General features: G+C 42.4%; 1 protein-coding gene across 2 annotated transcripts in view; it reads right to left on the reverse strand.

The window, feature by feature from the left end:
* Positions 1-16,115, reverse strand: part of FSTL4 (follistatin like 4) — a 206,963-nt gene that overhangs the window by 97,080 nt on the left and 93,768 nt on the right. For both annotated transcript variants that reach the window (XM_066328808.1, XM_066328807.1), the window contains exons 4-5: positions 5,360-5,550; positions 1,855-1,975 (exon numbers count right to left, since the gene is read on the reverse strand). In XM_066328808.1, coding sequence (XP_066184905.1) covers positions 1,855-1,975; positions 5,360-5,550 — 312 coding nt within the window. The remainder of the gene's footprint in view (positions 1-1,854; positions 1,976-5,359; positions 5,551-16,115) is intronic.

Below are 16,115 nucleotides of genomic sequence, written 5' to 3' on the forward strand. Positions count from 1 at the left end.
TTTTTTCCTACATAATTTAATAAAGTAAAGGGAAAAAATATACTTCAACCAGCATTAAATTTGCTTCCAGGTTCCCCAAAATTTCAAAAGTTGCAAGCAATAACCTTAGTTTTAAATTAAAAGCTGGCAAGCCATCACCTGCTCTTGATAAAGTCGGGATTCTGGGAAAACTGAAAATGGAGAAGTCAGTCTGGTTTTCAGCTTCAGATGGTGAGCAATTCTGTTCAGATACAAAATTCCTTTGACAAACAGTCATTGTTACACCTTGTGGGTTTTTACGACACTTTTGTAGTTTATCAATACTATCACTATTAATTGGTTAATACTTTGTACTTGTCTTATTTTCATTGTCTACTTAAAATTCACTGAACCAAAATCCATAAAATAATTCTTGGAATTTAGGTTTAAGTTGATGTGACTTTGAGAGCCCATTGATCCAAATATACTCCCAAATAACTGCGTGTCAAGCCTTTATAGCTGGGTTAATACACTTTATGCCTCCTTAATGTATGAATTTTTATGTTTTACTGTATATCTGCTGTGCTGAATTAAATGCATGTGTGGTTCAAACAGGTCCATGGTGAAGCTGGGGCTAATCTTAAAGCACTTTAAACAGCCTTCCAATATTTAAAGGTGGCCTATAGGAGAGCTAAAAAGGGAGTTTTGACAAGGGCATAGAATGATAGGACAAGGGGGAATGGCTTCAAACCACAGAGCACAGGACTAGATTGAATATTTTATGAAGAAATTCTTCCCTGTGAGGGTGGTGAGGCCCTGGCACAGGTTTCCCAGAGAAGCTGTGGCTGCCACATCCCTGGAAGTGCTCGAAGCCAGCTTGGATGGGACATGGAGTGACCTGGTCTAGTGCCAGGTGTCCTTGTCCATGGGAGGGGAATGGAACTTGATAATCTTTAAGGTCCCTTCCAACCCAAACCATTATGTGATTATTATCTAAATTGTGCTTTTAAATGAAAAGCTGTAAATCAAGAAAACAGACATTACCCTCTTTAGAAAAGAATCCTACTTGAGAGGTAACCAGCTTGTTATTGGCTCTTTCCCTGTACTCAACAGAGTCAGTGGTTGAATCCTGCTACAGTTTTAGCCACGATGTCTTAAGCATGCCCAAGTTCTCTACAGTTAACTATCCTGATTACTGAATAACCTTGCCCATTTCCATTTTCCTTTAGTATCCCGAAGGAATGGGCAACAATACAACTTTCTATCATCCAGACGAAGGAGATGGTGTGGTTCTTTCCAGGGAAGAACTTCAACAAATGATTAACTTAAAGCAAGAACACAAATTTATGAAGATAAATGGGATAACAGAAGTATTTATTATATCCCACTGTTTAAGTAGATCTATGACCCCCAGATCCTTGCACAGGATGGTGAGATTTATATCGTGATTGCACACTCTAATACACTCATTAACATGGAAACAAAATGTAGAAAACATAATTCCCAGAAAAAGTATTCAGTAAACATCTTCCCCACAGCAATCCAACTCATATTACCACAGGACCTTTGGACAGGTTTCAATCTTGTTTCTTTAGGGTTAATCAAACCACATAGTCAGGTCTACAGACCTTGGCCAGGCCACCATCTCTCCCTTGCCATCAACAAGAAGCACAACAAAGCACAGAAGAATAAACTTGACACACCTGTACCAACCTCCTGCTTCATGCTCACGCTGTGGAGCATAGACACCTTTGGAAACAAGCCTTCCAAAGAGTTTTCATAGCAATAAAGACAAAAACGGGATCATCTTCACTGACCATGTCTACGAAGACAAGAGTGCCCTCACAGATACTGACATGCTCCAAACACCCAGGACAGGCCAAAGCCGGGACTCACGGAAGGCTGTGTAGAGCTCCTGCAGGGTCAGCCGGCCGTCGTTATTGTAATCATCAAACTGCAGAAGGTCTTCAAGTGTACAACCCAGTAAATCATCTCCCAGGCCCTCCTTCTTCATTAGCTGTAGCAAAGAGAACAGTGAACCTTACATGTAAGGTAATGCTACACACTGCTGGCCTGGCTCACCTGGCAGATTTTCCATGAAATTACCTTTGGGGACACAGATAGATAGATAGATTATCATATCTATCATTACATATTTGCTTTCTATCAAGATATTCATATTACTGCAGCACTTCATGGACCATTGACTGAAGAGCCCCTTCCTTTACCAGCAGGACAGAAATGCATTTTCATTTTAAAAACAGAATAAAAAATTGATATTCAATAGGGAAAAGAGAAAGTCTGCTTCTCCTTTCTCCTCTGTAAGTAAGGACAAAATTGTATTCTCTGATATTAGGACTAGAACAGGCAGCAGTGGATGGTGTACTCAACATGATGTGCTTTTCAAACCCCTGACAGTTTGGCTCTTTTGCTTTTTCAACATTGTATTTGGCTTTGCTGAATTTATTGTAGAACATGAAGAAAACTGCTGAACTGTTGCGTCTTCCAGACAGGAAAGCTTTTTCCTGTAGGCCAGGGACTCTTTTATTTACTATTCTAGTCTTGACCCGTTATGTTGAAGCAATTTAAAGTAATAATGCTAAAAAATGACCCTTCACCTAGCAGGTAAAAAATATTCAATAAATGTGAGATCAACCATAGCTTCCAAGATCAATCCTCTAAAGACGGAAATTTCCCTCTGTCTACCCTTTGTATAGAAAATTGATTAACTTTTCATAAGACTGACAAGTTTTTACTAGTCCTTTTGATTTAACGTCAAGGAAAGAAAACAGTGGTAAACATTTCAGCTGTGACACACTCAGTAGACCTATGAATCTGACTTTAAAATACATTAAATATTTAAATGGAAATAACATTCCAATTACCACCATTGTTAATAGCCTTATATATCCATGGTTGCAAAACTACATGGGAATATCACTGTTGGGTCCATGGGGAAAATATTGGATAGGGCACACCCACAGACAGGAGGCAAACCAGCTCTAAATAGAAGGGGATGGACCATCTGTTGCCATTGTTTTGCTCAAAGCAGTTCTGTTGTGGAGAACAAATGGGTGCTGCATAAATGAAGCACCATTCCCTCTAGAGAGACTCTCCTTTGGGGTGAATCCCTCTGCAATGAGCTTCCTAAAGATCCACCTCCACGTCTTAAAAATTACATTTTACTGCAGCAGTGCAAGTTACCTGCCTTGAGTTTTTGCTTGCAGACAAGGTTATAGTGCTCAAGAGACTATTTTTCTTTTAAACAAAACAAAGCAAAGGCACAGCAGCAGCTCATCCAGCAGTCAGAGGGAACAAGACCTCACTGCATCATGTTCAGCTCAGCTTCCTCTGCCCATGGCCAATGAAACTCCCCTCTTTGGGGGAAATTTAAAGTTGCAGAGAGCTTTAAAATAGACAGCTAATGCAAATCAATCACAAATCTACCTAAGAAAGAGGTAAGAGTAGTTCTGTTAAGACTGTAACATGGGTAATTAAAAATTGCTCATTACCTAAAAAAATGTCCCTTGAAACCTGGGTGGATAAACCGGTTTTGTAAGAGCACATAAAAGTCACCTTGTTAAAGAGAAAAATAAAGAATTGGCACAGTACAAATAAAGTGTGAATCCTGCTGCTGTGAGAGCCCAGAGCTGCCCCACAGATGTGTCCCCAGCCTGGCTGGGACTCAGTCAAGGGGCCCAAGACCAGAGCCACTCAGCTCAGGATTAAAAGCACTCATGGGTTATCTAAATTGTGTATTAAAAGGCATTATTTTGTCTTTTGAGAGGTGATCCCACTGTCAGCTCAGCCATGCTGGTGGCCAGATTGTGTGGAGAACTGTGAGGGTGAGACGGCTCCTGGCTGAGGCTGAATTTATTCTGGTCCATCAAACTGTAGTGGGCTCCAGATGTTCAGGCACATTTACTAGTTTTGATAATACTGAGAAGAATTAAAATAAGAATAGCCAATGTCTGTGCTTGCACCTGTGAGAGAGACCTGGGCTCCAGGCACATCTGCAAACAAAGCCCAGAGGAACTTTGAGGCAGACCTTACACCACTGTCTGTGCTCCTTTGCAGTAACAATTGCTTGCAGGCTGCCAAACCTTTATTTCTGTGAGAGTTTTAAAATCCCAATAAAATAAGTTTCATGTACAAAGGGCAAAAAAAATTGGAAGAGTAGAACAGACACTTAGATGCCACTATGTAAAAGCTGGCTTTGAATTCAGATAAAAGTGTTTCCTCATAGCCACCATGTCTTTATGAAAAAATCATTGCCCTCAGAGGAAATATTGCATATATTCATAGCACCGAGATCTAAGGAAATTTACAGAGACACTTTGCATTGTGTGGAAAGGATCAAGCATCCTGTCAACAGCCTGAGGACTAAAATGCAGCACAAACTGTCCTGGAGAGGAACGAGCTCAGGGAGGAGCAGGCTCGTGTCTGCAACACACTCTGTGTTCCTGGGAAGTTAGAGTGCAGAGGAGACACTCAAGGGTGAACTTACCCTGAATAACCTGGTCCAGTGGCAGGTGTCCCTGCCCATGGCAGGGGTTGGAATGAGATAAGCTTTAAGGTCCCTTCCCTTCCCAAACCATTCCATTACTCTATGAAGAAAAAGCCTTGGAAATTGGAATAGGTCCCAGATAGGACTGGCTTCCAAAGGGCTCTTAAAAGGCATTTGCTTCTAATTCTTCTCATGGATGACATAATGGAATGGATAAGACATTTTACAGGACTGTTTTCCCAGGTCTGGATGTGCAAAGAGCAAGCTGAGGACACAGAGTACCCAGACAGAGTGCCCGGGATGGCTGTTGGGTTCACTTTACCCATGACATTAATTCCAACAGCACAGCATGACAGAAATCAGAATAGTTTTTTCAAGCTCTTACCTTTTCTATCAATTTCTGCTAATCAACATGTCAGCATCTGCCCAGGGATTTTAGGACAATGTTTTAAAACAGTCCAACTTATGCTGTCACATTACTCTATACTAATGCATAGTCCAGAAGGGAGGGTGAAGAATTGAGAGATTTCTGCCTGACTTACACGCAGCTAAAAAAATCTAAATTAATTCACCCCAAGTTGGCTAACTGGAAATACTTCAGAAGATATCAGTTAGCAGAGCAAGGATTATTATCTATTTTGAGGAGCATGGATGGGGCTGGAAAACTGCCATGTTTTTTGTTTGGAGGTGAGCTTCAAATGTTTGAGACAACACTGACTCCTGGGAGATGCAGAGAGAGACTCCTTGGCTGTGTTAGATTTTCCTCCTTTACCTGCTGCTGACTGGACAGGTACAAATGACCATTCCCACCTGCGTGCTGCTGTGTTACATTCAATTCGCACTTCGAATGAAAATCCACTTCATAACTCCATTTTCACCGAACAAGAAACCCACCTGAGCCAGTTCAGAGCTGCTGAGGTGCCCATCACTGTTCAGGTCCAGGTGCTTGAAGAGCTCTTCAGTGAGGAATCGTTTCTGGGCTGTTCTGTCCCTGGCCAGGCTGCTGGGCGGGCTCTGCCGCCGAGCCTGCAGGTCCAGCAGGATGCTCTTCAGCCGGCTGTAGTCTGCCATGGTGCAGCTGTCACCTGAGAGAGAAGACACCATTACCTGACCATGTGCATTTACCTTGATCTTTTCAAAGGACTGAGGTCCTAAAGGGAAAAATTAGGCACATATGTCTGCACATTCAGCTCCACTCAGCTCTGCGCTCGAGGAGCTCCTGTAGTCGTTACCTTTTGTAATTGCTGGCAGATTTTCTAAATCCTGCTGTCGGGGATACTCTTTGGCATGTCACCTTCCAGATTTTATAGGGCTTCAGTTAAAGACTTCCACACTCATTTTTGTGACTCCCACAAATATTAAACTGGCTCTACGCTTTTCTATATGGATAAATTTATCTCATAAAGTAAAAAAAAATAAACCTGTGGAAGCTGATGCTGAGGAAGTTCCACTAATGTAAATGGTACCTCAGAGTGTCACCCTATGTCAAACATGGGGCTGATTTTCAGGAATCCCTAGAGGCAGCCTGGGGTGGCAGAAGGCCAGAAGAAGGACAGTAAGGAGTGCAGGGCTGTGGGGAGCCCCTGCAGCTGTGGGGTCACTAGTGCCTGCTCTCATCACCCTGCTACAGGCTGAAATAAACACTCTTCTGCCCCTGAGCAGCGAAAAGTTATTATCAGGGAAAAGCCCTCAAGCCACTGTCCCTGAAGCGACTCTGGCTTGGCTGAAGAAATCAGATTGAACCCTCCTGACCCTGAAAACTCACACTGTGCCCGTAGCATCCAGCTCTCCCGCAGCTCTCCTCCTCCTCAAGGAAATGCCCAAAGTGGTATAAGATATTATGACCCTTTTCTGCTCATCTGTTGTCTGGCAGAGCTCAGCAGAATGAGAAATGGGAACTGTCTTTTTGTGCAAATCTGTTTGCTTTAGTGCAGAGCACAGTGACTGGTGCCTTCCAGGAGCCTTGGAGCAGACCCTGGAGCACTCTCAAGCTTCAGCTGTCCCACACTCTGTGGGTATCAACCACATCCCACCACCAGCATCAACAAACACCTTCAGCTGTTCCCCTCAGATGTCCTTATGTCCGTAATGTAACTTCCCTATAATGTAAATAGCCTTACTCTCTGCAATATGGGGTTTAAAACAAACTTTTTCTTTTAAATCCCACCACTGATCCTGTTGGATTAAATCTAAGATTTAATCTTAAAACTAAGGGAACATGGTCCCATCTCAGTTTAAGGTACAATACCCTTGTAGATCAGTTCCCCAAAGACTCTAAACATTATTCCTCTGAAAAACAACAGAAGACTCTGGCACAGTGACAACTAATGTTCCTGTCCTATTCTTGCTGAGCTGCAACACTTTGGACCTCTTGGTCCCACTCCAACTAAAACCCAATTAAAATTCCAGGTGGGAGGCATTTCTCTGATAGCAAACCCATCTACTGTCAGGTTGGGGTTTTTTTCCACCCTTCATATTTTGTGCTCACAACTTTAAAAGCATCATGACTTGAGAAGGTGAGAGAGGACACAGAGGCTGAACATGTGCTCATCAGTCAGGTCAGTACTCTCCTGCTACATGAACAAGAACTGCAAGACAAGGCTTATTTCCTACCCTGAACTCAGTCCCATCTAGTTTGGAGAGTTTCTTGCTGCTCAGGGATATTAAGCAGCTGATAAATTTTTCTTCCCCTCTAAATAACCTCCAAAAAGCACTGGGTCCCACTTGGGATCAGTCTTGTTTCACAGAAAAAAACAAGGCTATCCAGCTAGTATTAGTTGTGTTTATTATTCTTGACTTCTTTATTCCCAACCATGTCATTTGATGGTTTGTGAAAGCAGTATGACTTTTTTTTTTCATTCAATCACCAGCTTATTTAAGAGAAAACCTGATTACTGTATCCATTTAATCAAGCTATTCTGTTGTAAATACTGTTTTAGCTACTGCAATAATATTTTTTCTCTGAGCTGGAATTTTATTTTCAGTCAAAAGTTAATCCCAGAAATGTATCTAGGGCTAATGAGGATAGGGAAAGCGATTTAATTTTCTTCCACTTCTGTTTCTGCTTTGTGGTTTCCATTAGTGAGCACCAGCACAGCTACAGGCAACGCTCATGGTGACACCTGGGTGTGCTGACCCACTCACACTGTGCTCCCCACAAGGACATGCCAAAGCAGTTCTTCCTTTAAACCACCCAGAAGTTTTGTTTTCAGCAGCTGGGACTTCTTTTTACAGATAATTGCTGCTACCTGGACAAGGCTTTCCCAGCCTTCCTCCCTCAAGCCTAGCACTAACCCATGTTCCCAAGTGTCACATCTATATGGGGTTTTTTCCCACTTGCAAGGATGAGGACTCCACCACGATCCTGGGCAGGATGGAGTCAATCCTTTCAGTGAAGATTTTTTTTCTAATACTCAATCTAAGCTTCCTCTGGTACAACTTGAAGCCATTTTTTCATTTCATCCTGTCATTTACTACTGGGGAGAAGAGATTGACTCTCTCTTGGCTACAACTTTCTTTCAAGTAGTTACAGAGAAATCTGTTATAGAGAGTGAGAAAGTCTCCCTGTGCCCCCTTTTCTCAGCCTGAACCCCCCAGTTCCCTCAAGCACAGTGTGACCAGGAGACAGTGATCTCTTTTCACTGAATTACAACCCTCCTGGATTCTTCCACGCTCAGAAAACATAGCCACCACAAAACTGCTTTTCTTGAAAAACTACATGCTGATCTGGGCTGCAAGCCAGCCCAAGGTAAATGTGCCCATTTGGGGGGTCACAGCCATGCTGCAGCTTCCAGGCAAGTGTGATGGGCACTAAGAGTGAAATAAAGCAAAGCACAGAAGGACAGAGTCGGTGACAGCTGCTGGCAGTAATTCCCAAACCCTGCTATAAACTCATAATACATTTTCCCCATCACACTGTTGCTATGTTCAGGGTCATGGATCCAGCAGACCCCCATCCTGCACAGCAGGGTGAGGCCAGTCCATGGTGAACACATCAAAGAAAACCAGCAGTAAGACAACTGGGTCTCTTATTTAAAAAAAAAAAAAGTCCAGTTTCACATGTTGCTAAGATATGCTGCAGGCAGAAAGTCAGAAGGTGCTTCTGGCCCCTGTCAAATCTGCCCCAAAATTTCATTACCTTCACTTCCTTCTGGAGAAAATCACACTCTCCAGCTCTGTTGGAAGCGGATCCTGAGCCTCTCTCCACAGTGTGGATGTGACAGACTGCCTGGGTCTCACACCTTTGCACATTTTCCCTGACATCCCAGACATCTGAGGGCTGCAGTGGCGCAGAAGCAGCTGATCACAGCCCAGCACTGCTGAGCTGTTTAGCAGCACACAAGAAGTAAAAGCTTTTTTTTTTTTTTTTTTTTTTTTGATAATTTGCTCATTTGACTGAACTAAAAGATCGATTGAAAAATGCACTAGAATTGTAATATATATATATATATATATGCAAATAAGTATTTATTTATAATGTATATACTTATTCTTACTGCAGTGGAAGAACAGAGGGAAAACTTCTCCAGGTCACTGGACCTGGACTATAACTTTATACTAAGTCTGGCCAAAGTGTTGGCTCACAAATTACCTATGCTTGGGACGTCTGAGCTGATGTGCTGCTGCACAACCCAGACCTAATGCTATTTATTTCAAACAAAATAAGGCACTTCAGCAACCAGACATGGATGCTGGGAGCATCCTAGAAAAGACACTGCCTGCTCAGCCAAGTTACAGAAGAGACACATTCAGGCCACTCAAAACATCTGGAAAGCCAATACCAAAGACTGTAAGATTCTTCTGCAGCAAAGATCCTTCCTCTCATTTACCAGGCATTAGTACTTCATCTTTTAACCTAAATTCCTTCGAGACTGCTGACACTGAGCTGGTTTATAGGTCTTGGAGAGCAAAGCTCTGTATTTCCTCTCCTTCCCTCTCACCCTCTCCTGCTGTCCTGACATCTGTAATCTTCTTACACTGTGCCAAGGATCTACCAACATTATCTACTAAACACTGTCTCTTTAGGCTTCTGCCACCTCTTGTTCTGTACTGCCAGGTACTACAAACATGACTGTAAGCAAAAAAAAACAAGTCAGAAAAGTTGTCTGTGTGCCCTCTCACTCATCCCCACTCCTCTCTCTCTCTGCTGACTGTCCCCAGCAGTTTCCCTTGCTACACAAGCTCTTCATTAGCAGTTTATCTCATCTCAGGCTGCTCTCCTTGGCAGGTCTTGCTAATGGATGTCTCTCAGCTTGGTTTCCTTGTTAGAGCTTCTCAAGGACTTGGATTCTGCTCACAATTGCAACCTGTATGGGGAGGTTTAGGCTGGATGTTAGGAAAAGGTTCTTCCCCCAGAGGGTGGTTGGCCACTGGAACAGGGAATGGTCACAGCACCAGCCTGACAGAACTCAAGGAGCATTTGGACAACACTCTCAGGCACATGGTAGGACTTCTGGGGTTATCTTGTGCAGGGCCAGGAGCTGGACTTGATGATCCTTGTGGGTTCCTTCAATCTCAGGATTTTCTGATTCTATGATTTTAGTGGACTCCCACTGCTCTTCAGACACGGGTTTTGAAACATTCCTGCCCTTCCCTGTTTCTAAACATCAGAAATGCCACATGTGTTCCAGGTGCCTGTGTGGTACTGCCAGCTGACCCTCTGTGTACTCAGGCACCATCTCCACCACACAGCTGGGGAACCAACACACACAGAGACACACACACCAATTCTGTAGAGCTAAAACTGCTATTCTGTCAACCCTACCCTCATCCTTCAATTCTAGTTCATTATTCCCCTCTTCATGTTGGGGAAGATTTCCAAAGAAACAAGCCCAGTGAAGCCTGGAACTGTTTGAATTAAAAAAAAATAAAGAAAGAAAAAAAAAAGAAAAAAAAAAAGGAAAAAAAAAAACGGAAGAAAAAAAAACAGGAAAAGAAAATAATAAGACAGAAAAAGAGTAAAAGAAAAATCCAGCAGATGAAGGTCTGATTGCTAAAATGTGGCAAATAACTGTCAAATTTACGTGCTCTGCCCACTCCAAGCAATGCTGCTTCTTGTTTTGCAGCAGCAACTTAATTCATCCTGCTTAGCACTTCTGCATGCTTTGGCAGATAAAATATTGATCAGCCTGCCAAGAAACACAGAATGCCATTATGTTTTTATGTCAGAACTCAGTAATGATCTACATTTATCAAGAGCATCCTCCCTGTGAAAGGTCAGTGGTGAATGTGGCTAAATTGTGATGACAGATCATTAATCCAGCTCCCTCAATAATTGTCCTCTTTAAAAATTGTACTCCTGGTTTCTGTGAATTGCTGCAGGTTTTTACACTTGGATCCCACAGCAATCTTCAACCCAGTTCTGAGTAAACGCAGGTAACAGAGGAACAGCAAGAGATGAAAGTGTCCTTCAAAGGAATGCAGGGTACAAAATAAAAATAAAATGAGGAAGTGAAGAGCTTACTTTGATGGGGAGACTAATCTCCCTGTGAAATATTACTGTGCAAGGTGCCTTACAATACAATGATTACTCAAAATGTCAGTACCTCTTTAAATTTCAAAAATGATCTGATAACACCTACAGAGCACCAATCTCTGAGACCTTGGTGTGCAGATCACCTGACAGCAGATGTGAGCCTGAACACACACAGAAGTCTTTAGAGGATTTGAGTCCCACTGGTTCCTGAGCTATTTTTCAGCAAAACTACATGGGCTGCAAGAATGGCAGGTGGCACCTGCAGCTCTGCCTAAAATCCGTGAGAGAAGCTGTGCAGCCTTTAGCATCCAGGCTAAATATCAGAGCCTGTGATTATCAAGAAACACACAAGAAGGCATACAAAGAGATTCGAACTTCTTGTGACCCTTCAAAAACTCTCCAGAAGTTTCCCCTGAGTGGCATCTCCCCACAGCTGGAGCACGGGTACCCAGTCCCTATGCTCTCAGATCTGGGCTCCAGCCCTTGAAAATCTGCAGCTGTGCTGCCACTCCCAACACAGGATTGGACTCAGTGTGTTATCACTGATTGCAGGTGAGATAGGCCATAACAACCCAGCACCCCACACAGAGCTGCCAGCCCTGTTTGCCTCCTGGATCCCACCAGCACCTGCCTGCAATCCACCCATCACAGCAGGACAGTGCTGCTGCTCACTGTCCCCACGGGGGAGGATGACAACAACCCAGCACAAACAACCCGCCACTGAAGGGGGAACTCCAGTGGCACTAATTTTCTAGGCAACCCTTCAGCACCACCATATGTGGTAATAAAGAGCAGTTTGGAGCAGGCTGAAGAGTGTCATTTCTAAGGCAGGAGGCATCAGAGGTGTCATTTTATTTGACAGCTCCTCTCAGACCATGCTGACTATTTTCAGCTGTTCCTATGGCAGTTTTCAAGGTCCAGGAAGAAATTCAGTGCAGGAGATGAGAGCACTAAGATTTGTTTTCTCATCCGTATCTATAGGGCAAAAAATATATCGTTACTGAAAATAACATTTCTACAGAAAATTAAAGGGGTTGAAGAAAAGCTGTTTTCAAAACAGCCCTTTCATTGTGTTTCAGTCAGGCTTTATCTGGCACTTTTAGAAAGATCAGAAAATGACTAAACTAAAACGTTACGAATTTATTTCTGAGTGTGGCTCCTTAATTCTTGAGTCATTTATGGCAAAATTCCTCAGCTGCACCAGCCCATTTTCCTGCATACAAACTGAAAGTGTTGCCTGAAGAGTGCAAATGTGACCCCAAAAGATGAGACTGCTGAACCTGGGTGAGACATTATGTGAACTCTCTATCCCAGTGATCTGTTGCCTTACGGCCTGTTTGATTCAGCAGAAGAAGTTTACATGGGGACAGGAAAATTAAAGATGACTTCAGTTCTTCAGGGGTCTCCTTGCAAATCCCCATTCTGCCATGCAATTTTTTTATCTGTCTCTTCCTATCTTGTCTTCCTCTTCCTTTAATTGCTTGTTTCTGCACATGCATGGAGAGTTTGGCTGGACTTTCCTCCCAATTTTCCTGTGTGGTTGGAAAGAAGAAAATAACTGGTTTTCTCAAAAATTTACACAAACAGACTCCTCTGAGCAAGTGCAGCTCCAAGAGGAGAACATCAAGAAACCTTCCTGGAACTGACAATTTTTTCCAATTTAGAGATATCTGTGAGTTTTTTGATCTTCCCCACTCTGATTTTTATAGGCTGCAAATACTACAGGTTGGATATTAGGAAAAAAAAATTCTCCATTAAAAGAGTGGCAAAGCCTGGAACAGGCTGCTCAGGAAAGAGGCAGCGTCCTCATCCCTGAAAGAGTTCAAAAAATGAGCAGTGGGGATAGTGGTAAGGGGATATTTGGCTGAAGGTTGGACTTCATGACCTTGGAGGTCTTTTCAAACCTTAATGAGTCCACGATTCTATACAAGGTCTGAGCAAACCAATTTAGGAGGAAGAGAAATCAACCCAAAACTTAATATATAAAAATCTGCGATAACAACCATTTAACTTCTGATCATTCAGAGAAAGCTTCCTATAAAACACCAGGCTGTGCTCTGCAGCAATTTACACTGCAGTGTTCCTATAACACCTGATAATAACACAGGGAGCGTTCTGCTGTCTCCAAACATCACTGAAGACCATCTCTGTGCACAGAGGAAGCCACACACCACAGATGTGACATTTAGGCAATGCTGCTAATTACATCCTGTTCCCTCACAGCATTGCCTGCCCGCCTCTTTTACACACAGCCAAGCTCCTCAAAGGCTGAGTACCTGTTTTATTCCTGATTTGAATTTACAGGTTAAGTGAAACTCTGGTGAAGTTCCTGCTAAGAAGAGCAGATGTTTAACATCATGCAAATGAACATCCTTTCAGCCTCTGCTGAAAAAATTCAATTAACAATAAAAATCCAAACTAACTTGCTTATCTTAGGGATGTGTTTCAGCTAATAAGATGTACATTTATCAGGTATCCATATATAATTTAGCAGCAACTGGGAGCTCCCCAAATTTATCACAGAAATGGAATGGAATACATGCCATGAAGTAGATACTATTAAACAATAGACATTTACAACCTGGAAGAGTTAAAGCTTGCCTCAGTGTATATTTGTTTCAATATTTCATTTTATTACAAGAAAAAGCATCCATCTATTACTCTGTGAGTTTTAAAAATATATTAAAAACTTACAGCATGAGAATATTAATTCCCAGTTCTATAAACAAAAACTCTATTCCTACCTTAAACAATTACCTTCCAAACTGCATAAAGCTAAATGAATCGTATGCCTCAGCTCCAAATGCACAGAAAGAGATGGATGAATTTTCAGCCTTTCTTGGGAAGCCCAAGAATTACAACTTGGTTTGCTAAGTCCAAAGCAAGTTCTAGATTTGTGTCCTGCCTGGAAGGGAGCAGGAGCAGCCCCAGGGAGGGAGGCAGGAGGAAGCCTGCAGGTGGGAAAACACATGATAAACGTAATTTATCAAGTGCCTATCACTGCCTAGGCAGTGTGCCACAGATTTATAGATTTTTAAAGCCAGGAGGGATTATGTGCACACTCTGACCTCCTGCACTGAGTTCAACAAGATTTTCCCTGCAGCAGCTCCATAATTTGTTTGCTCTATCGCACACCACCAAGGAAGGCTTCCAGCCCTAATTTAAACATCTAAGAGCAATTTTTCAAATGACTGCTTAGTCTCAGTGGGCAAACATATTTTATTTTTAATTTGTTTAGCTTCAATTTCCATCCACTAAATTTTGTTCCGCATATATCTGGTACATCAAACTGTAAGTCTTATATTCCACATGTCCCCTTCCCAGGTCTGCTCTGCTCTAGTGCACATCTCATGTGATACCTGTCCTCTCTGAGGAGCTGTGGGATACAGTGGCTAAGGCAGCTCGCATTCTGAATCACTGGGTTTACCCTCTTTTCTGGGAAGTTTATCCTTCTGTGGCTGGTAACAAAATGACTGTGGCCATGTTTGCAAGGACCTTTGGCTTCTAGTCGGCAGTGAGTGGCTTTTCCAAAATTCAGTGCTGACCTCCTGAGCTGGCTCAGACCCTCCCTGGTACTACAAGGTGATACTGCACTGCCCACAAAGATCCCAAACATGTTCCCAAGCCAGAGATTTCTAGATGATTTACTGGGTGATTGCTCTCATTCCACCAGGACATCTCTCCCAAAGATCCACTCACAAAGATCCAAAAACTATTTAGGATAAAGAAGATATAACTGACAGCAATGCCTGGGCTGGGAAAGCACAAAAGCAAATAAGGCTATTCTGATTTTATTTGCTCCCTGCTGAGTATTAGCTGTTACTTTTGTGTTAAAAAATTAAAAACTGTTGTCAAATGAGAGGGAAGAAACAAAGTCATGAACATCAATGCAGATGAAGGAATACCACTCAGTCAAGGCAAACAACTCATAACTCCTATATCACTTGTCTCAACTATTAGGTGAGCGTAAATATAACAGAAATCCTGAGTGAATTATGCATGAGTCCTATACTGAAAACTGCCTGTTTCTAATGATTAATTTACTCAAAACACAGCCCACTCTGCTATAAATCTATTACTCCACACAGAGATGTGATCTTACACACAGACTCTCACATAATCTACTCTCTGTGACTGTTGTGTACTCTCTCTAAATTATATTCTGTCTTCAGATTGCATTGTTCTGCTTTTTAAAAGCTATTAAGCTAAAGTAGTGATGCTGCATCCTTAGGTGCAGACAAGGGAGGAAGGCAGCAGGAGAGGAAAATGTCCCTTATACAGGTCTTTTAATAATAACAACAAAATTAGCTTAAGAATGTCTAATTACTTAACATCCCAAAACAAACAACATAATGAATTGCTTCAGTGATTGAGAAACACTGTATTGAAAGAGCTTGGGAAGGCAGTGAGGTTTTTAAAAGGTCAGAAAGAGAAGAAAATAAGACAAGAGAGGTGGCTGGGCAGGTGCAAGGTGGGTGCTGGGGATTCTCAATCGGACCCATAAGGGACACGGAATAATACTGCTTTCTAATATGGAAAACAAAACAAAACAACAACAAAAAAAAAATCAGCAGAAAATTAAAAAGACCTATTTGTGAAAAGACACACTCCCAGATAGTAATAGCAGCACTCCTGAAAACAGGAGTGTTCTCTATAAATCCAGACTTGAATTTCTGTTTCATCACTTCAGCAAATCAAAGGTAATAACGGCAAACATAATGTGTATGACTGACATCTTCATTTGTGTGACTTGTACTTCCTGGGGTCAAATCCTCCATCCCAGAGCCCTGATGCTGCCTGTGCTGCTCCATGGCAGCACAATGGGTCTCTCCAGGAACCTCCACACTCAGTCTGTACAGAGTCATAAAACTAAACCCTCTTCTTTTAGCAAGAATTAACTAGATGGTATTCATTTTACATATTTCCTTGTGCTTTTGCTGTAAGGATGGTTGGATGACAGGTTTCTTTCCATGGGCAGACCCTTTGGGCCACCAGCAATGGCAGGAAGGTTCTGATCAGCCTGGTTTCATTGTGATGGGCTACGAAGGAGTATTTGGGGGACAGCTGTAGGTCAGCAGGGAATTTTTGGGTGTTGGGAACAGTCTGTACTAATCTACAGACTTCTCCCTGTCCATGTCTGTCCAATCCATTTACAGGCTCTGAGATAAGGCTCTC

Source organism: Sylvia atricapilla, chromosome 14 (assembly GCF_009819655.1).
Source record: "Sylvia atricapilla isolate bSylAtr1 chromosome 14, bSylAtr1.pri, whole genome shotgun sequence".
Taxonomy (NCBI): Eukaryota; Metazoa; Chordata; class Aves; order Passeriformes; family Sylviidae; genus Sylvia; species Sylvia atricapilla.